This window comes from Alternaria hordeiaustralica (genome assembly GCF_023758085.1).
Source record: "Alternaria hordeiaustralica strain BMP 2776 chromosome Unknown scaffold_17, whole genome shotgun sequence".
Classification (NCBI taxonomy): domain Eukaryota; kingdom Fungi; phylum Ascomycota; class Dothideomycetes; order Pleosporales; family Pleosporaceae; genus Alternaria; species Alternaria hordeiaustralica.
The window spans coordinates 269,883-293,701 of NW_026056789.1; the positions used below are offsets into that span (position 1 = coordinate 269,883).

A 23,819-nucleotide genomic window follows, 5' to 3' on the forward strand; every position below is an offset into this window, starting at 1 on the left:
GGAGGACAACGCCTTAATCGCTATGGTGCTTCGACCTAAGGAAGACATTCATAAGCCAAGAAGCGTACCGAATTTCTAGGAAGAACTCGTCGGATGGGGTGCAAAAGAATACCAACAATATTTACAACTCCACTCGGCATACTTCGAGGCTGGCTATGACGCTGCGAGAGCGTCATACCTTACAAATCAATTCACGGCCTCTCATGAGAGCATGCATCTCAACACATACGAATAATTCCTCTTTACCTCATGATATACCCGCTATTTCTCAATTATCAATCCATCATGGCCTCTCCGCAATCCCCAGCCATCGACAGCTCGCGCTGGCATCAACGAATCGCGTCAATCACCACCACATCCAACGAACAGATCCGTTTAAACTACATTGAATGCGCACCACCACGTTTGGCGAGAAAAAAGGGCGTCATACTCCTCATCCACGGCTTCCCTCAGACATCATACCAATTCCGTCATGTGATCACGCCGCTATCAGAGGCCGGCTATCGCGTCATCGCGCCTGACTACCGTGGCGCAGGACAATCTTCCAAACCCTTGACAGGCTATCAAAAGACGCAGATGGCGGAGGACTTGCACATCTTGGTACAAGAGCACTTTGGCATCAAAGAGAAGATTAATGTTGTGGGGCATGACATTGGTGGCATGATTGCGTTCGCGTACGCATCGCGGTACCCCGACGATGTAGCTAGCGTCATTTGGGGTGAATGTCCGCTACCTGGTACATCATGCTACGAAAACGTCAAAGGCACACCCGACGTTTTCCACTTTGTCTTCCACCAGGTACCCGATCTACCGGAGTTCTTGATCGCGGGCAAAGAGCGAGAATACCTCAAGCACTTCTTCGATAAGATCTCGTATAACAGTGCGGCTATTTCGCCCGCTGATCTCGAGCATTACGCCCTAGCGTATTCGCAACCTGGTGCTATCAGGGCGGGTCTGGAGGTCTATCGCGCGTTTGAGAAGGATGCGGAGGAGAACAGGAATTGGGTTGTTGAACATGGGAAGGTCAAGGTGCCGTCGATGCTTATGAATGGGGACAAGTTTATGTTGGCACAGTCTGCAGAGGGTATGGCGAACCAGTATCATGAAGGTGCGGAGATGGTGATGATTGAGGAGGCGGCGCATTACATTGCGGAAGAGAATCCTGACGCTTTTGTGAAGGGCGTGTTGGAGTTTGTTGCTAGACACTGAGCGCACTTAGCTCATGGACAACTATCTAGGTACACTGAATTACGACTTCCACACCGGTTTCACGTTGACGTTGGGATGAAGATTTTAGTAACGAAACGTATACTATTCACCACCGCCTCTAGCAGCAGAGACCCCTAGCTATATTTCCACCAGTCTGGATCCATGAGCGGGTATGCAACCTCAAAGGACTGTCTTGGTAGATGGTTCTCGCCTGCAATCCATATTGGCTTAGACCCAAAGTCATCCAGTAATCTACCTTGAAACCTTTGTCGCTGTACAAGGTGTAGGGTTTCATCACAGTAAACTTCCCTACAAAAGCGAGGGAAATTCGAAGACCCGCCAAGTCGGCTGATGTATACGGCAACACAGAACTTAGGGTCAAGCTTGTAGTTGCATGCCAGAAGTGCAGAGTATAGCCCTATGCGCTCTGGCTCACGTCTCAAAGGCAGCTGTATGCGGAGTCCCGCGTTTGTCATGTCGTAATTTGGCATCGGGTCTAGACGATCAATTAGACCGGGTGGATACTCGCATGGTTCGTAGCTTGCTCCGTTAGAGAAGCACGACACACTTGGCGCTAGCATGTCGCCGTTAACTGTCTCTGATTTCCAGGCGAAAAGAGTATGGTCAGTACTTGTCCGCAGAATCTCAAGTTGTAGTCGTCTGAATGCGCTGCTTTTGCCCTCTCCGTACAAAGTTGCCATATTGACACCAAAGATGCCCATCAGGGAGTACGCTTCGTCTTCCGGTCGCGTCGTAACTCTTTTCGCCGCCCACGACATCTTCTCGGATACGCCCACGGCACTGATGGCTTCCCGGTTTCTCAGGACCTTCTCAGTAATGTTGGAGGCTACAGAGATTTCTTTGAACAAATCAGCTTTTGTGCCGATCTTGTTCCAGCTCTTTGCGTAGATAGTCAACTTGAGCGGGGCGATCAGCTCTTGCAAAGTCCACCCTCTTGAAAACCAAGCTGATCTGGATAGTGCTCCATTAACTCCGAAAGGGACGCCGGGCTGTGTTTCATCGAGCACCACATCGTCCAAGTATGCGATGCACCACTCTGAATGGGTGTAGTAACTGTACATCGAGTTGATAGCTTCCGATAGCTCAGCGCTGGAACTCTTGTCGATGCAGCAAGTATCGCTCCAGACATAGCTAAACCCGTGTTCAAGCGCAACACGGCACGTCATCTCAAGCTTCGCGTAGCCTTTCTTGCTGCGTGCAATACTGCGGTCCGCAGCTATCATGTCATCGTACAGAACTTCTTGCTCGCGCCATCGGTGTGAAAGGATCGCGTATGGGGGGACGTCACTTCCTACAAACTCCGAGAATGAGATCTGTAGAGTAGGGTCGGAAGTGTCATTGGGCTCAACATGAAGGAGCCGCATCGGTGTGTGACTAGCGTCGCTAGTATGTAGATAGCAATGGTTATCGGGTGGCACGCGTTTGTATTACTGAGAAGGTCAAGGCTGGGCAAGGGTAAGTGCGACGTGTCTTGTGCCTCTTAGCTAAGCGGTTCGAGCTCATTGGACGCTTATACGAGACCAATGGCGGGCACACACGGCGCGTACAACATGGAAACGTCCCGACTAGGTATAGCAGTCCTCTTGTAGTCGCGTGAGCACTACGGTACTCTCACATCAAACTTCCCCGTAGCCTCCGGTTTCGAAAGTACCCAAAGTATACCTTCATTAACACACTGATCCCAATGCTCAGACGCCTTCAACGCTTTCCCAAACCGCCTATGGCCATGCGGCACGCCCTTGAAAAGCGTAGTAGAAGTCGGCACATTAGCCTCCGACAGCTTCTTTGAAAACAACAGCCCCTCATCGCGCAGCGGGTCCAAGCCTGCGATACCAAACACCGTAGGAGGAAAGCCCTTGACCTCCTCTTCCGTCGCGTTCACTACATTCATCTTTGTGTCTTTTAGATCTGGTGTGCCAGCCTTCAGAAGTGCTGTGAAGTAATCCATGACTCTCCTCGGCAGAACCGGAGCGTCTTCGTTCTCGACATAGGATGAGGTCGACTTGTTGAGTAGTTTGCCGGGGCCTTGTTCATATGTAGCTGGGTGGGCGAGCAAAGGGATGATGAGGATCTGACCGGCTAGTGTGGGCAGGCCTGCCATAGTCTCACTCTTTTTGAGATGCTGTTCCAGGGTGAGGGAGGCTGCTAGGTTGCCGCCTGCTGAGACGCCGCCGACAACGACTTGAGATGGATCGCCCCCGAGTGCGTCGATGTTCTTATGCAGCCATACAAATGCATCCTGAGAATCGTTCCAAGCGGTTGGGAAGATGTGCTCTGGTGTATGGCGATAGTTGACGTTCAGTACAAGCGCTCCGGTTTTTATCGCGGTCTGCGAACACAGCGGATCCTCGCTATTCAACGATCCTGCATCATTGTCAGCCAACGAATGTGGATACACCATAAGTAGGAGCTATTACCAAAGATGAAACCTCCTCCGTGGAAGTACAAGTACACAGGAAGCTTCTCTGACGCGTCTTTCTTTACAGATCGATAGGTACGAGCTTCGATAGTCGAGCCATCACGGGTTGGAATGACGTGATCTTTGACCTCGACATGTGCTGCAAACAACTGCTTCAGCTCTGCCGAGCGTGCTTCTCTCTCGGTGTTTACAGCTTTCTGAAGTACGAGTGGGTCCATCGAGATGTCGAAAGTCCGCGCGGGAAGCGTCTTCTCCAGTGCCAGCCATTCGTCGGACGGACCGCCATACTGAGAAAAGTCCATTGTCATCTTGATGAGAAAAGAGTTGCGGTTGTGTGAAGAGGAATTCAGCGATATGTATTCGGTCAGCGACTTAGCCTCGTACGACCTTTGGAGCCTAGCATAGCCGCGTCAAGCACTTGAGTCTGCCTCGTCATATCTGCGACCGGTGGTCGCTAGCGTCACCCCGCAATGTACCGAGGTCCTCACATGCGTGCCACCAACACCATGTTTGCTTTTTGTGGCTGCTAGTTGTTGGCCTACCATCATCAAGCTGACCGCGTCGATTTCAATATCCTTGGCCGGGAGACGACTATAGACATCTGCCTTTTGAACTCAATGGTCCGAGTCATCATCTGCGAACATCAGCCGCAAATAACGTCATAGACCTAGGCCGAAGACAATGGCTACAGTACCATCTGAACCTCCATCACGTGGCCTCAAAGATAAAGTCGCGATTGTAACTGGAGCAGGCTGCGAAGGTGATGGGATTGGGAATGGCCGTGCGATATCGATCATGCTTGCCGATGAGGGCTGCCATGTCCTCTGTTTGGATCTGAACATGGAGTGGGCTCAGAAGACTGCGGAAATGGCAGCATCAAAACCACATCGCGGAAGAGCTATTGCGATTCAGGCCGATGTCACCAAGGCCAGCGATTGCGAGGCAGTAGTGGCTAAAGCAATTCAAGAGTTCGGCAAGCTGGACATACTGGTGAACAACGTAGGTGTCAGCGGTGCACCAGGTACGGCGGTTGATGTCGATATGGAGGCATGGGCGAAGGGACTTGAGATCAACGTGAGCAGCATGGTGCAGATGACGAAGTACTGTATACCAGCCATGCAGAAGAACGAAGGCGAAACGAAAGGCAGCATCGTCAACATGGGTTCCGTCGCTGGACTCAAAGGCGGCACACCACATCTTCTGTATCCGACCAGTAAAGGCGCGGTGGTCAACATGACCAGGGCAATGGCAGCGCATCACGCACCCGATGGTATTAGGGTGAACTGTGTCTGCCCGGGCGTACGTTCTTCATTCCTGCTGCACAACAACCAACTGACATGACATAGATGCTATACACGCCCATGATGTATGCAGGTGGCATGAGCGAAGGAGCCCGAGAAGCGCGAAAGAAGAGAAGTCTGCTGGGCACGGAAGGCAATGGATGGGATGCAGCATGCGCTGTAACCTTTCTGAGTTCAGATCATGCGAGATGGATAACGGGTGCGGTTTTGCCTGTCGATGCTGGCGCGACAGCCGCAGTGGGCATCGGTATGCCAAAGAGTGCCAGTGTCAATGGCTAGAGTATGGGGGAGATGGGGTTAGATGGCAGGCAGGAGATGACGAGGTTTCGCGCAAAACGGGAAAGGACCTCGGCACATCGGCACCCGATGGCTCATTGGCTTGCACAGGCGTCAAAACGCAGCCTCAAACCCCTTCGTGTACTTTTCGCAACAACTACACAGCACTACCATCCCCACATGGCATCAGTCGTACACACGTGATGGAAGTCTCGTAGTCTATATGAGGAAGGACCATGTGTGGGGCGGAGGGCTGCCCGATGCGCATACTCATTTGCACCAATCGGAGCCTTCTACAGACATTGAGCCCAGCGGTCCGCTCCTCTAGTCCTTTCTAGTTTTTGCGCTGCACCCCAGATTTCCGCTAGAGATATCTTGGCTTCTCAGCAGTCATGGTGGTCATTCGTGGAAAGCCGGATGATCACAAAATGTAAGTCGTGGACGGAAGAACTGAGGTTGTGGCGCATGCCTTCAATCTCGTTGCGGCTCAAGATCAAGTGCGATGTCAGATTTCTTATAAGATGGACTATTACGACCACATTGAGTATCACCAGTCCGGTTGCAGATTTCATCCTCTCTCTTGACCGCCATGAAGTTCCTCCAGTCACTCAGCACATGTGTGCTCGCACTCTCTTCCCTCGTCAGCGCAGCAAGCTTCAGCAACCCACTCAAGCAAAAGGATGGCTCAGACCCTCACATCGCCTACACCAATGGCTACTACTACATGATGACGACGACATGGACGAACCTTTCAATCACGAGAGCGAAGACGCTTGGAGGCTTGAAGACAGGGGAGACAAAGGTTGTCTGGACCGACTCGAACCCTGACAGATGCTGCAACATGTGGGCACCTGAGCTGCACTACCTCGATGGTGCATGGTACATCTACTATACTGCCGGTCGCAGTGGTACCGACAACCTGGACCTCCAGCGCCCTTATGTGCTCAAAGGTGAGAATGTTTCATCGTATAGATGATGAGTAATCTAACAGTCGCAGGTGGTGCGGACCCATTCGGGACATACACCTACCTCTCTCAACTAACAAGCGTATGGGGTATCGATGGCTCTATCGTTCGTTTCAGCAAATGGGGCAACTACTTCACCTGGTCTTGCTTCTCCGGCGCCCTGCAATCACTTTGCATCGCACCCATGACTTCGCCTGGCAAACTCGGTGCTACCAAGATCCTCTCTACACCTACTGAGTCGTGGGAAACCAATGGTAGCCCTGTGCAAGAAGGCCCGGTTGCTATGTACCATGGTGGCAAGACCTACATCGCTTACTCGGCAAGCTTCTGCTGGACGCCCAACTACAGCTTGGGTCTGCTCACCTGGAATGGCTCGGGTGACCCGGCGCTCAGTGCGAGCTGGAAGAAGAGCGATGGGCCTGTCTTCACCAATGCCAACGGCAACTACGGGCCAGGTCACAACGGGTATGTTGACCAGCCGATACTGCGCGATATCCATGCTGACCACGATATAGTTTCTTCACTAGTCCCGATGGCACAGAGATATGGAACGTTTACCACGCTACTGCTATTCAGACTGGTGCCTGCGATGGCAACAGGTACACGATGGCGCAGAAGGTCAACTGGAACGCGGATGGCACGCCGAACTTTGGAACTCCGATCAGGCCAGGCGCCACACTTGCTGGACCTTCTGGAGAGTAGATTGTCGATCGAAGTTGGCCTGCTATGGAAGCTCTTCTTGTATATATTTGACGTTGCGCATGGTTGAGATGTACTAAACTTTGTTCCATATCGAAATGTAGTCGGGCCACCGTTTGCGCAAACTGCTCGTACCACTCTTCGCATCATACCGCAAATCTGAGCAACGATTGGAATGTGTGATCATCGTTGTTACCAGGACAACTCTACCAAGGGTGACTGGCCCCAAGCTTGGATCGAAGTCAGCTCATGTCGCTGCATAAGAGTCGGTGATGGGGGCTGGGGACCGAATCGATAAACTGAGCTGACCGGGCCGGAGCCGAAGGCGCGCCGATCGTGCGACGTGCTGTGCACGACGCATACCCTGATAAAGGTGTAATATGCTTAATCTGGGAGGCGAAGATACGAAATGCTGATGTCAGAGTAGATCATGCCGCTGGATGCGTACGCAAGATGGCAGGTAAAGGTACAGCCCTGGAGGTGATAGTGTCGGATGACGTCGGGGATGCACGAGTCATGGAATCTGCAAGGTCCCGCACGTGCTAGCGCGTCCCGCGCCAACATGCGTCAGCTGCACCCCGGACTCCGCTTAGAGATAAAGGGTAAAGTTTCACTGCGCGCGGCAAAATCCTTGTATTTACTAATTATTACTTATTAGCTTAATTTACGCACTAGTAGAGCTTAGGCTACCTACCTAGAAGAAGTAGTCTTTTAGATAATTGTAACTATTACAATAACTACTACTTACAACTACAGCTCTAGCTAAGTTAATTAAATTTGCGCGTAATAAGACTTTCTACTATTTATTCTGTTTTTTTTACGTTTACTACTCTACCTTTATAGCTTAAAACTAGTTCTATATTAACTGCGCTAGTCTTATAAGTTATAAAGTTTTATCTAAATAAGCTATATTTATACTAACTTTCTACTCTAAAGCCTACTCTCTAATTCTCTATCTTTTTACCTGCACTACTATAATTTAGTAGTTAATAGGCTAGTAACAATCTATAAGTTCTTTCTTACTTTTTCTCTAGTTTTTTATTTTAAAGCTTATTAATTCTAATTATATTCTTATTCTCTACTTTAGAGTTTAGTATAATATCTCTACTCTTAGCTATAACCTCTAAATTTATAAGCTTTCTTTCTTACTTTTTTAGTAGCTGCCTTAAGTAGCGTAGAGTTAGCTTCTAATTTTTAGTTTATATACTATATTCTACTATCTATCTACTTACTTTTTGCTTTAAACCTTATACTTTATAAGCTTTACTCTCTCTTTTTTAGCCTCTTTCTTACTTTATGCTAACTACTTTACTTTCTAGACTTAGCTTTGCTTTTAGTAGAACCTTTGCTAAGATCTATAGCTATATTATAAACTACCTTACTATCTAACTAGCTACTACTCTAGCTATTAAGATTTTAAGCGCGTCTAGCTTAAGCAGTAATAGTACTAATACTACTATAGATAACTTTAGTAAAAACAACAATACTACGCTTAAAACTAGTAAAAGCGTTCTAGATACTATTAAGACTAGCAATATTAAGGTTGCGCAAGAAGATAAAGAGGCATATAAGCGTGTTAATAGTAATAATAAAGATAACTACTTTATTTCTAAAGGCCTTATTAATCTAATAGATAACTATAGTAATAAGAGTAATACTTTATCTCTATTCTCTGTCTCTTCTAAGATTATTTTATAAACTTCTTATAAGAGAGTAAAGAAGTGTAATAAGCTATATTAGCGCAAGAGAGAGTAGCATAAAATAAAAGGCTACGCTAGAGTTAGACCTCTTTATACTCTATTTAAGAATTAATAGACTAAGCTATAATCTAAAGAAAAGAGTAAGAACGTATATTTCTAGACCTCTAATTTAAAATCTTATTCTTTTCTAGCAACTACTAATATCTACTAAGCAAAATATAGTGTAGAGAATAAGATTATGTAAGTAGAGCTCTATTCTTCTATTTTTTTTCTTTTACTATTACTTCTCTTCTATTCTATTCTTCTAGCACGCTTAGCTCTACTTCTCTTTCTTTCTAATATCTCTCTAGCTCTCTATTCTAAGATCTTAGTCTTTCTAGTATCTGCGTTTAGACTTTACTAACTACACTACTACGTAGAATTATATTTTATAACTATAATAGAAAGACTCTATAATATCTATTCTATAAGAAAATAAGTAGTGTACGTATAGCTTATTTCTTCTAGAGATCTTAGAAATTCTACTACTTCTACTAATAATGTTAGTCTATACTCTCTAAAGAGAATACCTCTAATAGTACTAAGCTATATATAGTCTACTCTTATAGCTATCTCTTTACTACTACCTTTCTTAAAGCTATCTATATAAAGCAAGGGCTCTACGTAGTATACTACTCTAAATGCTAGTTATTCTCTAGCTTTACTAATAGAATATCTAAGAGATAGCTAAACTCTACTACTATAATAATAAGCTAATTAAGCTAACCTAGTTCTTTAGTAAGTATACGCTTACAATTCTTACTATATTTAAAATATACTTTAGTAAATTTATAGTTAAGAAGGTATATTAGACTTTCTAGTAGCAAAACCTTAGAATGTATAAGAAATATAGCTAATAGATTCTATTCTACAGGCGCTAAATATTAGTAACGTCTAGGCAAAGGCGCTATAGAGCTAGATTAATGCGCGTAACACTTTAGAAAGTTACCTTAGTATATACTCTTATCTTTTCTAATCTTTAGATAGAACTTCTACTAATTATTTCTAGCTTCTACTATTAATATTAACAACTACCTAATACTATAAGTAAATAGAAAGGTAGTAAAGGCGTTAAGAGTAAAGTTAGCTTAGGCCTCTAAGAAGCGCTCTGCAGAGCTAGATAGCGATAACACTAATATAGAGAAGATACTAGTAAAGAAGAAGAGTTATTCTATAAAGATCTGCAAGACCTAAGAGTTAATAGAGGTTTAGACTAGTATACACGTTATGCTTACGCGCTATTATACGCTTTCTAGAAGATCTAGTTACTATTATATATACAATACTATAGTAGAAAGTTAAGTAATAAAGTATATATGTTTAAGGTTAGAATACTAAGTTATATAAAATAGTTAATAGATTACTTTTCTATAACGTAATACACCTTAATTTCTATTAATTATAATCTTTCTTATATAATATTGCGAAATTTCTGCTCTTGTATAGCTAACTTTATCTCTAGCCTTTTAATATAGGCTAGTTTTACATTACTACTAAAGGCTCTATACTACCTATACGCAATTTAGCTATTTTACACTTAGTAATTTTAATAGTATTAATTAGTTAGGTTAAAACTTTACCTCTTAAAAGCTCTTAATTTCTTAGTATATATAGAAAGTATAAAATAATTAGTATAATTACTAACTTTAGAAAAGAGTAAAGTTTCTTATAGAAAGAAACGCGCGTTTTATAGAAAGAGTATAAGCAACTAAGGTCTTATGCTAAAAAGCTTAGAAATACCTACGCTAAAGGCGCAAAAAATTTTTAGTAACTACGTGTAAATATAAAAATAACTATATTAGTAGTATTATAGCTATTACTGCTCTAAAAGTTTAATTATTAGTTTTACTACTCTTTTAACTATATATTTTATAAATTATAGAGGTTTTCTAGTAATTATAGTAACGCTGTAATTTTTTAAAGTAACTTTATGTTATAAGTTAATTACAAAAAACTATACGCCTACTTGCGATAATAGAAAGAGAACATAATAGCTAGTTATGCTACGTATTCTAAAGTATAAGCTTATATTTAACAAGCATTTTATCTATAACTTATATTATTATTCTTACGTAAAGCACTAGCTGTCTATATATCTTGTTTTCTTGCACTACTTTAATACTTTAAAGTATAAAAACAATAGTGCACGTAATTAATAGAGTTATTTCTCTAGATACTTGTTATCTCTATTACTATTGCTAAAGTCTAGCTAGTTGTAGATACTGCGCTATTTTGTAGTAATATCTACGTCTCTAGTTATTAGTACTCTCTTGTTTCTATTCTCTCTATATAAGAATATATCTATAAACCTATCTTCTAGTAAAGCGTGTGCCTCTACTACTACTAATTTATTAATCTATTATTATTCTTTATAAGCTTTCTCTATAATCTTCTTCTAAGGTAACTACTTCTAGGTCTCTACTTTTTTGCTACGCTTAACTATTCTGTAGTATTCTAGCTAGAAGCTATTAGAAGAATAATACGTCTTTTATATAATAACTATAGTCTTTTTGTGTATTAGCGTAATTATATTAGTTTCTCTAGAAGTTATATACGTTTTGCTTACTCTAGTGCTTTAAGTATATTACCTAGAAGTTAAAATCTTCTTTAGTAGAGCTCTTATAAATCTAAGGCTAATAGCTAATTAGAATGTTTATTCTATTAATCTATAGTAGTAAAGCTAAGCTAAAGTTCTAGTTATATATAAGAGTTTTAATGTTATTGCTGTAAATCTTCTATTCTCTTAGATATAGCACTATGCTAGGCACTACTATAATACGCTAACTACTTACTATAATAGCGCAGCGCTTAGAGCTGTTACAGAGGCGCCTTAAAGGTGTTTAGAGTTCTAGTATTACGCTCTAAGTATCTATAGTAACACACTTAGTATTACTAATATATTACTAGTTATTTAGCGTAAGACCTATTAGTAGTAGGTCTACTCTAGCTCTCTAGTGTAACTAGTAGCGGGAAGCTGTAAAGAGCGTAATATGCTAGTGCAGTTCTATATAGAAAGTAAGTAGCTACTAAGGTAGATCTACTTTTTATAGTAGTAGCATTAACCTTTTGTTATTATTAAGTTTAGGTATAATACTCTTATAAATACTAGAATATTTATCTATTAACTTCTTACTACTAGCTTACTAAAATTATCTTAATAAATTTGCATAATATAAATATATATAGAGAGAATTAGTAGTTGCAAGCTCTTCTAGTGTATAGTAGTATATATTCTATCTAGCTAGGCGCCTTACGTAAATATTAGTATTATAATATAATTCTAGCGTTTTTATAGAGAGCTTCTATATATAAACACGTAGGTTATAAGGTCTTGCCTTATAAGGCAGCTATAGGCTATAAATTCTGCTATAGCTCTATACATCTCTCTTATATTAGCACTAATATTAGTATTTTCTATATTTTAGGCTATATCTATTAGCAGCGCTACTACTGTATAAGGTAGTAGTTGCTATTTTCTATAGGCTTATTATCTACTAGCTATAGTTATAAGCGTAAGTAAATGTATAGTTAAAATAGAGAGAATATCTTATTTTGTATAAGAATTCTAAACGCAATGTCTGTTAATAGCACTAGAGTAGCTAAGACTAGCTAAAATCTAGCCTATAGCTAATAGTCTATAGCTACGTTTTATGTTAGAACGTTAGTGCAGACTCTAAGAGCTGCTAAGAGCTTAGCCTAGCTAGGTACACTTAGTGCTTAATATTAATTAGCTAGTAATAATAAGAATTACTAAATAAAAGACTAGAAACAGCAGCACTATAATAAGAAGGTTAGAGTCTAGAGTTAATAGAAAGCGGGCTCTTAGGTCTACAGCTTCTACCTACGCTACTCTACTAACACTTATAATATATTATACTAGTATTACTTTCTAAAAGCTTTAAGATACTAAGAATTATAACTATAGTCTAATACTTTTACAATTTTATTTAGACTATTACCTGCAGCGTTAGCGCTAATAGAGGTAATGTTTTAGATAGTACTAACCTTAAGGTTACTAAGAAGATAGCTAAACAAGATTAGGTTATTAAGAATATTAGAGCTAAACCTAGTAAAAACCTAGAAATAATAAGCAATTAATAGGCTGCGCTCTTTACTAGCGTTTAGAAGAACGTAAAAGAAGCCTATACGCTGCGTACCTATAAAAGCTATACCTTGTATATAACGCTCTTCTTACCTAGGCTCTTTAGTTTTAATAAGTTTATAGTTAAATTACAAAACTAAAGGCTTTTGTAAAGTAGTATTACCTACCTAAGTGTTAAGATATTAGTAGACTCTATAAGTATACTCTATAGGTTCTATGTCTTTAGATCTGCTTTAGCTGTAGAAAGAAACTCTATAGTCTCTTAGTAGATATAAGAGTTTTAGCGCATAATAGTAGTATTAATAAAGTAGATAATATACTCTATAAGAAGAGCTAACCTTTTAGGTAGTCTGCTGCCTCTACTATATAAGCTACTACTATATACTACTACGTTTATAAGCTTAGCTAGTCTAATACTATATATATCTAAAATATTAATAGCTCTTAGTTAGAAAATCTATATAACTTAAACTCTGTCTAGCTATATATGTAGTCTCTTAAACGCTAAAAGGTACGTTAAAGCTCTATAATACTAAGGTAGTAATATTCTGTATACTAACTACTCTAGGCGCGCAAAGGTATACTATTATCTAGTTAGAAGGCTATTACTAAGAAGGCGCTTAAGTAGTTATACTAATATAACGCAGGCGTAGAGTACAAAGCTAGAATTAACTAAGGTTCTTTTAACAAATCTAGAGAAAGACTTTAGAGTAGATACTACTAGTAACTTATAATAACGCTTACGTATATAGTTACGTTTTATTATCTATTACGCCTAGATAAAGTGCTGTATATTTAAGTGTAATATATCTACTAGTAGAATTATAAATTAGGTTAGGTTAAACTTACGCTAAGCTTCTATAAAACTATATAAGCTAGAGGTAAGTCTCTACAAATACTAAGGTTTCTACATAATACTTATAGAGGTGTATAGGCGTTAAGCTCTTTATTTTATATTTTAACTAGAAGAGGCTATAGGTTAATATACCTACTCTGTTAGCAGAGTAGCTTACTGCCTCTAAGATTAAGAGAGAATACCTATTTATGCTATTTACTACATCTAACTAACTAAAGCTTACAGATAGATAATAGAAGAAGCTAGTACTATTTACTAGAAATACTAAGCTTTTATACGCTAATACTCTATAGAGCTATATAACCTTTTTCTAAAACTTCTACTATAACCTATACAATATTAGTAAAGAGGTTTAGCTATATAGTAGCTACTTCTTTTAATAAGAGGCTACATAGTAGTATATAATAAATAAGATATAGAATATTATTACGCTTATTTAATAGAGAGGTTAGAGTAAGAAATTTAATATAGAAATAATTGTTTAGTATATAATTAGCGTTTTTAATAAGTAGGCGTACAGCTAGGTAAACTACCTCTATCTCTTCTCTAATAAGAATAGCCTATATTACGCATACAGAAGAAGCTGTAGGTATAAGCTCTAGTATAGTTATTAGATTATAGGTTCTATAATAAAATTCTTATAAATACTAATAAATTTCTCTTTAGGTCTAGTAATATTACGTTGTGCATAGATTAGCGCTTTCTAGGCCTATTACTATAAACTATATAGTTCTACTACGTCTTTCTATCTTATAACTCTAAAATTCTCTACGCGCTCTATATTACAACTAACGCGTTGTAAATATAGATATAACGCTCTATATCTATTGTAATCTCTACTCTTCTTTATATAGCCTTTTACTTTTCTCTTTAACGCGTTTTATTACTAGCAATAGCTTTCTAATTAAAGAAGAATAGAAAGCTATCTAAACTGCGCGCGTAAGAAGTTAGTAGAAAGTTCTAAAAGTAATAGAATAAGCCTACTATTTCTAAGGTTACTACTAATAGAACTTAGAATATCTATAATATTCTAGATAATAAGCTAGCTTCTATAAACTCTAAGCTACTATATAAGGTTTCTATTAATTCTATACTATATAGGCTGCGCAGAAATAATAGAGTCTAGTAGCAACAACCTTAGAGCCTCTATTACTCTCTATTACGCTTACCTTTACTACCTACACTTAATAAAGCTATTAATAGAGATAGAGGCAATAGTACTATACTAGATAAAGACTAGGTAGTACTAGTTAGTATATAATAGGCTTCTACCTTATTAACCTAGTAAACTTACGTAACTATAGCAAAAGCTCTAGAAATTAAAAAGTGTAAAAAGTAGAATAGTTAGCTATCTAAAAGTAGCTTTACTAGCTCTAGAGGCTACTACAAGACGTGCCTACTAGTAATTGCGTTAGAGAAAAAAACCTAAGAACTCTAAGATAATAGAAGAAAAGCTTTAGTAATTCTAAGAACCTACAGCTTCTGCAACGCCTACTTATATTAACTAGGTCTTACTTTTAGAGTAATAGTAATGCCTACTCTTACTATTATAGCTATAAGATGTTGTAGTCTATAAGCTATACCTTATTATCTCTAATATTCTAGCTACTAACTCTTAGTACTATAGCGCCTTGCTATAGGTAATAATAGCTCTAATAGTACTAAAGATAGAGAGCTTCTTCTATATAGCTGCCTTTATAAGGCATCTATATTAGAGATATAGTGTGTAAAGAAAAGTTTTTTTGTAGTATACACTAACTAACACTTATTTTTTCTAGTCTTTCTAACGTTAATTCTTATAGAACGTAGAGAATAAACAGGTAGAGCTTAAAAAGGTAGGTAGCTAGGTAGAGTATATTAGTTCTAAAACCTTTAGAAAATACAAACTACTACTTCTCTAATTCTAGAAGATAATGTTTAGGCGCTTTAATTTTAATATAGTAGGTTGTATTATATAGTATTTTTAGAGCGCCTTCTTGTTATTAATAGGTATAGCTGTTTAATTACTGTAGATAATAGAAAACAAGACTTATTACTTTTAATAATAAAGAAGAGCGCACTGCTGCCTATCTTTATAAGTCTATATTATTACAATAACGCGTCTATAGCTAATACGCAATACTAGAACTAAATTCTAGTTATATATAGTAAGTACAAAAGAAGTGTAAGTAAACATAAAAGCAGTTGCGTAGTATATAAATATAGTCTATACTAGATATTTAAAGTTTATCTAATCTACTACTTTAACTACTTTTATAATGTCTAGGTTCTACTATTATAGCTTTATTTATTATAAGATTCTATTTTATAGTACTATATACTAACTAGTTATCTACTTCTCTACTTACTATAGAAATTCTGCCTAGTTCTAAAGCACTACTACTTTATAGTAACTAGTAGGCTAGCTAAAATCTATAAGTTCTCTCTTGCCTTTTCTCTAGTCTTTTATTTTAAAGCTTATTAATTCTAATTATATTCTTCTTCTCTGCGTTAGAGTCTACTATAACATCTCTACTCTTAGCTATAACCTTTAAATCTATAAGCTTTCTCTCTTACCTTCTTAGTAGCTGCCTTAGGCAGCGTAGAGTTAGCTTCTAATTTTTATTTTATATATTATGTTCTACTACTTACTTACTACCTTTTATTTTAAAACCTTATACTTTATAAGCTTTACTATCTCTTCTCTAGCCTCTTTCTTACTCTATACTAACTACTTTACCTTCTAGACTTAGCTTTATATCTAGTAGAAGGCTCTACGCCTATAAGTATAATAATTATAATACTTCTTACCTTACTACTATTTTACGTGTCTCTTAAGTTATAGAAAGAAAAAGTCTATATAAAAAATAGCTATTTAGAGTAAATATCTTATTAAGACTAAGAATGTTATTATAAATAGCTGTTAGAACGCGCTTAATATCTCTTAGACAATCTTAGTCTTATACTAGTAACTTTAGAAAGAAGAATAATAGTTAAGATATATATATAAAGAATAAGTTTTATTCTATATTCTATATAGCGAATATTAATTAGACTATAAATGTAGTAATAAGAATATTAAGCTCTAAACTCTTGTCTCTACTAAGATCGCGCCTCTAAAGAGCTAAAAGAAGCGTAATAAGCTATAGTAGTAGAGGCGCACACTAGAAGAGCCTAAGAGCTATATTTAGGTAGCTACTCTACGCACTAAGTACAACGCTAGATAGACTAAGCTAAACTCTAGAAGTAAGAGCAAGAACGTATATTTCTAGACCTTTTAATTAAAATCTTATTTCTTCTAAGTAACTCTTTATATCTACTAGGCTAAATATAATATAAAGAATAAGGTTATATAAGTAGAGCTCTATTCTTTTATTCTCTTTCTTCTACTACTACTTCTCTTCTATTCTATTCCTCTAGCACGCTTAGCTCTTTTTTTCTTTCTTTCTAATATCTACCTAGCTCTCTATTCTAAGCTCTTAGTTCTTCTAGTATCTACGCTTAGATATCTATAACTTTATCTATACAAAATCTAATATTCTCTAACTAAATATATAAAGATTTAAAGTGCTACTATAGCTAATTTATAGTAGCTTTATGTGCAGCCTATTTCTTCTTAAGATTTAGTTTCTTTTAATTATTCTAGATAGAATATATAGAAATATATAGCTCTTATAACCTTCTTATTTTCTACTCTATTACTATAATACCTTAGTAGATTTTACACTATAGTTGCTATTTAGTATATATACTCTTCTTAGCCTACGCTAAATAGCTATTATAATTTTAGACACTCTATATCTATTTTTTAGTAGTTCTAATCTCTACTACTCTAAATATTAGTAGTATTACGCTTTAATACCTTAAAGGCTTTATAGTAGAGTTTACTTTCTTCTATATATATAAAGTTCTCTACACTTTCTTATAGTAGCTCTTAGAAATACTAAGAAAATAGTATTAATATCTATAGTCTATACTGCGCTAGATAAAGGTGTGCGCGTAGTAACTATACTATAAAGACTAGAGTAGTTATGTGCCTAGTATAGCGTAAGCCTATAAACCTTCTCTTATATCTTCTAAGGTTATAACAGCCTTTTAACGTTTACTTCTAAGGCGTTGTTTTTATAGTTAAGTTAAAACTATAGCTATTAGTATACTTAGAGAGTGTAATAGCTATAGTATAATAGAAGTTATGTAGTTAACATATAAAGAGAATAAGAACTAATATATTAAGTATTATTTAAGGCTTAATGCTTAGTATTTCTAAGGTCTATAGTGCAATTTCTAGTAGATCTACTAACTTTTATTTTATTTACAGCTCTAAGAAATTTTATATATAATAATATATATTACGTAGGTATCTACACTTAATAAGAGAAAGCTAAAGAGCGCCTGCTCTCTCTAAATGTATAAAAAGAAAAGTTTGTTAATACTTACTCTTCTCTACGTGCTATTGCTATAACTCTGCCTCTATATATAGTACTTCTAAACCTACCTTAGTGCTATATATTATAAAAAGAAGTATGCGTTTATAAACCCTATTTTTAATAGGCTTTTTAACCTTAGCACCTATATAGAGATACTAACCTAAGGTTAGGTTAGCTTCTAGATTTTAGCCGCGCAGGTTCGTGTTTGCAACTTTACCCCTTAGCGCCCAATTCTGCTTCTGGCCAACTCTATCGCCTCCGCCTCCTCCGCTCTTCTTCTTCTTCATCCATCATCACGGTGTTCAGCTGGCTGGCATCATCAACACTCTCATCAATCTCCAGCTCGATACTGTCAGTTCAGCTATTCAATATGGCTGCTGAGAAAACACCGCTCGTCGCGTCGGACGCGTCTGCACCCGTGCAGCCAAGCCACGTGCAACGCTACTCCAAACGTCAAGCGGTAGGAAGACTGTTTGCCATAGCCGCCACAGCTACACTCATACTCTATGGAATTCCGCAGGGTATGTATATCGTTACGTTATATGATTCGCGACTAATTGATGTCCAGTCGACTATGAGCCGACCGGCGACTATCCAGAGGAGAGCGAGCTATGTCTGACTCCAGCTTGTGTGCATGCGGCCTCGGAGGTTCTCTACAACCTATCGCCTCAGTACAAGGAGCTCGACCCATGCGATGACTTCGAAGAGCTTGTCTGCGGTGGCTGGAGAGACCGCCATGACTTGCGAGCTGACCAGGGTGATGCCTTTACCGGCACAATCATGTCGGAGAACTCACAGATGCTGCTTCGCCACATTCTCGAGGCTCCTTACCCCAAAGACTCCGAGGTAAGTGCAACCTTACTATTTAGATCAACCCCAACTAACCTTTCTGTAGCATTCTTACTTCTCACCCATGCAGCTGATGTCAACTTCCAAATCCGCCGATGAGGAGAACTTTGACAAGATGAGAGCGGCTTACGATGCGTGCCTCAACGAAGACAAGATAAAGAGCATTGGCGCTGGGCCTTTGAAACAAGTCCTTGACGAGATCAAGAAGACGTGCTCTGCCATCGCTTCGGACTCCAACTCGATCAAGGACACTATCCTTCTTCTGGCCAAGTACGGCATCACTGGTCTTATTTCAACTGGCACCGGTGCCGACGATACCGACCCCGACACTGTTGTCGTGTCTGTTGGTGCCCCATACAACTTCGGACTACCTTCCAAGGAGCGCTACGAAGACGAGAAACTCGTTGAGAAATACCGTGGTGTCGCTGTTGAAGTTCTCAGCGCGATATACCCCGACCAGGACAAGGCTGTATTTGAGGGTATCATTGATCTCGAAAAGAAACTCGCGGCAGCATCTCCAAGCGAAGAAGATCGCGAAGACGTTACAAAGTCTTACAACCCATTCTCGATCGACGACGCGGCTGCGATCGCTCCCGAGATCGAGCTGAAAGCGCTTCTCGCCGGCCAGGCTCCAGAGGGCAGCGACATCAAACGCGTCATTGTCACGACCCCGAACTATCTGAAGGAGCTGTCGGTAATCCTCGCAGCTACATCCGAGGATGTTCTTCAGGCCTACTTCATTTGGAAGGCCGTCCAGTCTCTCTCTGCTTACGTCGATGCGGATGCTGTCAAGCCTTACCGTCGGTTCGTTAATGTCCTCGCAGGCAAAGACCCTGACTCCGCTCCTGAGCGATGGCGATCATGTGTCAGCCACGTCGATAACGGATTGGGCTGGATCTTGAGCCGCTTCTTCGTAGAGAAGGCCTTCTCCGCCGAGGCGAAGAAGTTCGGCGATACCATCATCACAGACATCAAGACCGAGTTCGCCAAAAAGCTGAACGCTGCTGAATGGATGGACAAGGATACTGCGAAGAAGGCTGTCGAGAAGGTGCACAACATCGTCCAGAAGATCGGCTACCCCACCAAGAGCCCGAACATCATGGACCCACCTACGCTTGAGGAGTACTACGAGACCGTCAATGTTTCATCAGACGCATTCTTCGCCAATGCGCTTGCCATGCGCCGCTTTGAGGTTAAGGAAGAGTGGTCCGCTCTTGGAAAGCCTGTGGATCGTGATCAATGGGATATGTCTGTCCCAACAGTGAACGCCTACTACAACCCTCCCGGCAACGAGATCGTCTTCCCTGCTGGCATCATGCAGTTCCCAGTCTTCGACGTCAATGTACCCGCGTACATGTCCTACGGTGCTTTCGGCTCCGTTGCTGGTCACGAACTCAGTCACGCTTTCGACAGCACTGGTCGTCACTACGACCAGAACGGCAACCTCACCGACTGGTGGTCCAACTCAACAGTAGAGGCCTTTGAGCAGAAGGTCAAATGCTTTGTTGACCAATACTCCAACTTCACCGTTCCTGGCCCCGACGACAAGCCTCTGCACGTCAACGGCAAACTCACTCTTGGCGAGAACATTGCCGATGCCGGTGGTCTTTCCGCGTCTTTCCAGGCTTGGAAGCGCCGCTCGGCCGAGACGCCCAACCAGAACCTTCCTGGTTTAGACCACTTCTCGCAAGAGCAGATGTTCTTCGTTAGCTACAGCAACTGGTGGTGTGGCAAGACTCGTAAGGATACCGCCATCAACCGTGTCTACACTGATCCTCACGCGCCTAAGTGGGCACGTATTCTGGGTACCATGGCGAATTCGAGGGAGTTCAGGGAGAGCTTCCAGTGCAAGGTTAAGGAGCCTACTTGCCAACTTTGGTAAAGAGTGGCAATCTAGCATGTACTGGGTTGTACGTGCCACTATACTTCCAACATCATCATAGTTTGCTGGCACATTCATATCACATGATGACACATGATGCTTGATATTCACTAAACTATATATGCAATCTACGATGCAGTATCATGCCTGCAGAACCAACTCATACTTGCCCGGCTTGAGCGCTATTCTCATCCCCCTCCTCTCTACTTCATACCCACCCTCACCAAGTCTCCTCACAACAACACTACTCTCCTCTCTCGGCAACAGCAAGTACCCCGTCGTACTAGTCGGCACACTAACCTCCATCTTCACCTCTTCACCCCCAGCACCATCATCCCCCTTCTCATACCTAACCTCAATCCCCCCATACGGACACTCCACCCTCCCCTCCACCACCCCAAACTCACTCCCCAACGGCGGCCTAACCCTCCACGTCCTATACGCCTCCGTCTCCGCCTTCACCCCCAGCACCCCCTCATAAAACCATTCATATATCGTGCCTAACATATCATGACACTTGCTCCTACAATTATCCTGCCAGAACTCATTCAACGTCGTCTCGCCCCGCCGTATAAACCGTAAATAACTTGGATGTTCTTCTTGCCTCGCCATTTCCAAGATTATGTCTGGTCGGTTTAGGTCGGAGAGCGTGTTGAAGAGGTATTTCAGGCCGATCTCGCCGGCTTGGATGCGGTTGCCTGCGGAGGCGCAGTCTGCCAAAAAGGCGGTTTGGATGTCGGTGGTGTGGGAGGGAGGGACGAGGTCGAATTGGAGGGCGAAGGCTTGAGCGACCATGTTGCGGTCGTGGGTTGGGGGGTTGTCGCGGGATGTATAGAACGCATATGGGTACTCTTTTTTATCGGTAATGAGGAGGCGCTCGTTGTATACGCGGTAGATGCGATCAGCCCATTCGCGGAACCGCTGCTCGGCATCGGGTTTGCCGAGTTCGTGGGCCATGCGTTGGATGTTGCGGAGGCAGCGGTAGTAGATGGCTGTTTCGATGTTGGCTTGGTTGTTGCCGAAGGCGATGTCGCGGCCCCAGTCGCCGAGGCCGTGTTCGATGAGTCCGCCGTCGCGCTCTTTGGTCTTTATGTATTCCATGTAGCGGACGCAGGGGTCGAATAACCTCTCGAAGACGTGGGTCGAGTCGTAGTAGAAGCGCAGTATCTCTGGGAGTAGTGCGACGGCGCCGCCCCAGGTTATTGTGTCGTGTAGAGGACCGCACATATATCTGATCTCGGGTGCCATTGTAGGGCAAAGACCGTTTGACTCTTGCGCGTCGACTATGTCATCGAGAATCTTCGAGTAAAGTGACTCCATGTCACGGATATACTGCGTGGCTGGTGCGAGAAGGTGCGTTACTTCGAGCCAGCCGAACTTCTCTAGTTGAGGACAGTCAGTGTGGTAGCTGAAGAGGTTGCTGACAAAAGACCAGTAACACATATCGATGAGCTGATTGACATCTTCCTTATCCGTCTTCACGTAGCCGAGACGACGTGCGGCAGACGATACATGCCTGCTCACCAATGAGTGCACGACTGGTAGCCCTTGGCCCTCCTCTAGCGAGACACCTTCGACCTGAATGTAGCGTGCGCTTGTGAAGCAGAAGTCTGGCTCCCATGTTTCGACTCCTGTACCAGCAAGAGTGAACTTGCAGAACACGCCCGTCTCGAACTGCTTAAAGAGTGGATCGGGCATGAATACCTTGCCATCTTGACCAATCGTCTCAGAGAAACGGACGATGACTTTCGAGCCTGCCGGACCGCTGACTTGTATCTTGACCATGGTCGTCATATTCTGGTCGAAGTCGAACATAACAACACCTGGCTCGACCGTTTTGGTCGATCGCGGTTCGAGGTTCTCATGCAACACGACGGGCGGTTGACTTTGGTACTTCAATTTCCCCCTCGGGCCTGTCACGGGCGTCGCAGGCTTCCACTGCTCGTCCTCTTTGAAGCCCGGCGCATCCCATCCGGTAGGATAGGCGCGCATGTCTTTGGTTTCGGAAGAGTAGATGTTGGCTAGTGTGGTCGCACTCTTACGGATACTCCAATCTGGGCCTGTAGTGATGATCTCGTGGCTACGGTCGGGGTAGAACAGATGTAGCTCCATGAAGAAGCAGAGCTCATTGCCATATCGAACGTATGTGTTGTCCTCATAGCATGGCCAGAAGAAACGGTCGTCGCCTTGGTCACCCGCGTAGAAGCCATTGCCGATATGGGCGCCAAGCACATTCTCGCCTTGTGTCAGTATCTTAGACAAGTCGTATGCGACAAATTGCACCGTGCGATGGTAGTTCGTCCAGCCAGGATCTAGGACATGGCCGTTCGCCGCTGCGGGATCGCCATTACAGACGAAGTTGAAATGGCCAAGACCCGATGCGAACGCAATGGCACGAGACGGCTTCCGATCGAGATGTAGCGCCTTGCGTACATAGAGCGGCTTGTCTCCGTTATCGCCGATCCAGACGCCCTTCCATCGATTCGGCTCATCCTCAAACCATGTACGGAAGATAAGGCTGGTATGTGGCATGTAGGTCTGATTCATACTGTATGGTGGCAGTAACCCAGAACATCTGGGGTATGCAGTGAAGAACTCGTTTGCTTTGCCAACCGTGACAGTGCCATCAGAGTCCCATACTGTGACTCTCCAGTAGTGGAAGGTCGCCGATTCGAAACCTCCGTCAGGTGCACAGAGTATATTGCGTTGCCGATCGCTTTCCACCTTTCCGGAGTTCCATACTATTTTATCCCATAATCCTGGTGTCGTGAAGACTTCAACGCGATATGCTATTTGCCGGCTGTCTTCGCGATCTGAATGGAGGACCCAAAAGAAGCGGATTTTGTCTGTGTCGATGCCGAGCGCCTCGTGGAAGCCGTGTATTCCGCATCGCGTGACTTCTAGGACCATACTGAGCGATTGCGGAACTGAGATAACTTGTGCTCGTAAGTTTGGCTTGCTTGAGCAACCACAATGTCGCGCAGCATAGGTTGTCGGAAAGGTGGAGGGTTGGTGGCTGTTACTGCGGGAGGGTTCAACTAATCATTTACATCTTCAACTCATCAGTCAGAGTACGCGTCGTAACAAGATGCTGC

General features: G+C 41.8%; 6 protein-coding genes across 6 annotated transcripts; 4 read left to right on the forward strand and 2 right to left on the reverse strand.

Moving 5' to 3' along the window:
- Nucleotides 1-285: 285 nt before the first annotated feature.
- On the forward strand, nt 286-1,209 carry J4E84_007616 (uncharacterized protein; the record flags this gene model as incomplete). The annotated part of the gene is made up of 1 exon (XM_049390199.1): nt 286-1,209. The coding sequence occupies one exon, from the start codon at nt 286-288 to the stop codon at nt 1,207-1,209; it is 924 nt and encodes a 307-aa protein (XP_049242052.1).
- Nucleotides 1,210-1,343: 134 nt separating this feature from the next.
- Nucleotides 1,344-3,951, reverse strand: J4E84_007617 (uncharacterized protein; the record flags this gene model as incomplete). The annotated part of the gene is made up of 5 exons (XM_049390200.1): nt 1,344-1,420; nt 1,646-1,705; nt 1,778-2,521; nt 2,893-3,594; nt 3,648-3,951. The coding sequence occupies 5 exons, from the start codon at nt 3,949-3,951 to the stop codon at nt 1,344-1,346; spliced, it is 1,887 nt and encodes a 628-aa protein (XP_049242053.1).
- A 493-nt stretch (nt 3,952-4,444) lies between these two features.
- Nucleotides 4,445-5,229, forward strand: J4E84_007618 (uncharacterized protein; the record flags this gene model as incomplete). Its single annotated transcript, XM_049390201.1, has 2 exons — nt 4,445-4,927; nt 4,996-5,229. The coding sequence occupies 2 exons, from the start codon at nt 4,445-4,447 to the stop codon at nt 5,227-5,229; spliced, it is 717 nt and encodes a 238-aa protein (XP_049242054.1).
- A 586-nt stretch (nt 5,230-5,815) lies between these two features.
- J4E84_007619 (uncharacterized protein) lies at nt 5,816-6,893 on the forward strand (the record flags this gene model as incomplete). The annotated part of the gene is made up of 3 exons (XM_049390202.1): nt 5,816-6,176; nt 6,224-6,656; nt 6,707-6,893. The coding sequence occupies 3 exons, from the start codon at nt 5,816-5,818 to the stop codon at nt 6,891-6,893; spliced, it is 981 nt and encodes a 326-aa protein (XP_049242055.1).
- An 11,470-nt stretch (nt 6,894-18,363) lies between these two features.
- J4E84_007620 (uncharacterized protein) lies at nt 18,364-20,724 on the forward strand (the record flags this gene model as incomplete). The annotated part of the gene is made up of 3 exons (XM_049390203.1): nt 18,364-18,514; nt 18,562-18,839; nt 18,889-20,724. 3 exons carry the CDS (start codon nt 18,364-18,366, stop codon nt 20,722-20,724), a joined length of 2,265 nt encoding a protein of 754 aa, XP_049242056.1.
- Nucleotides 20,725-20,865: 141 nt separating this feature from the next.
- J4E84_007621 (uncharacterized protein) lies at nt 20,866-23,634 on the reverse strand (the record flags this gene model as incomplete). The annotated part of the gene is made up of 1 exon (XM_049390204.1): nt 20,866-23,634. One exon carries the CDS (start codon nt 23,632-23,634, stop codon nt 20,866-20,868), a length of 2,769 nt encoding a protein of 922 aa, XP_049242057.1.
- Between the last annotated feature and the right edge of the window lie 185 nt (nt 23,635-23,819).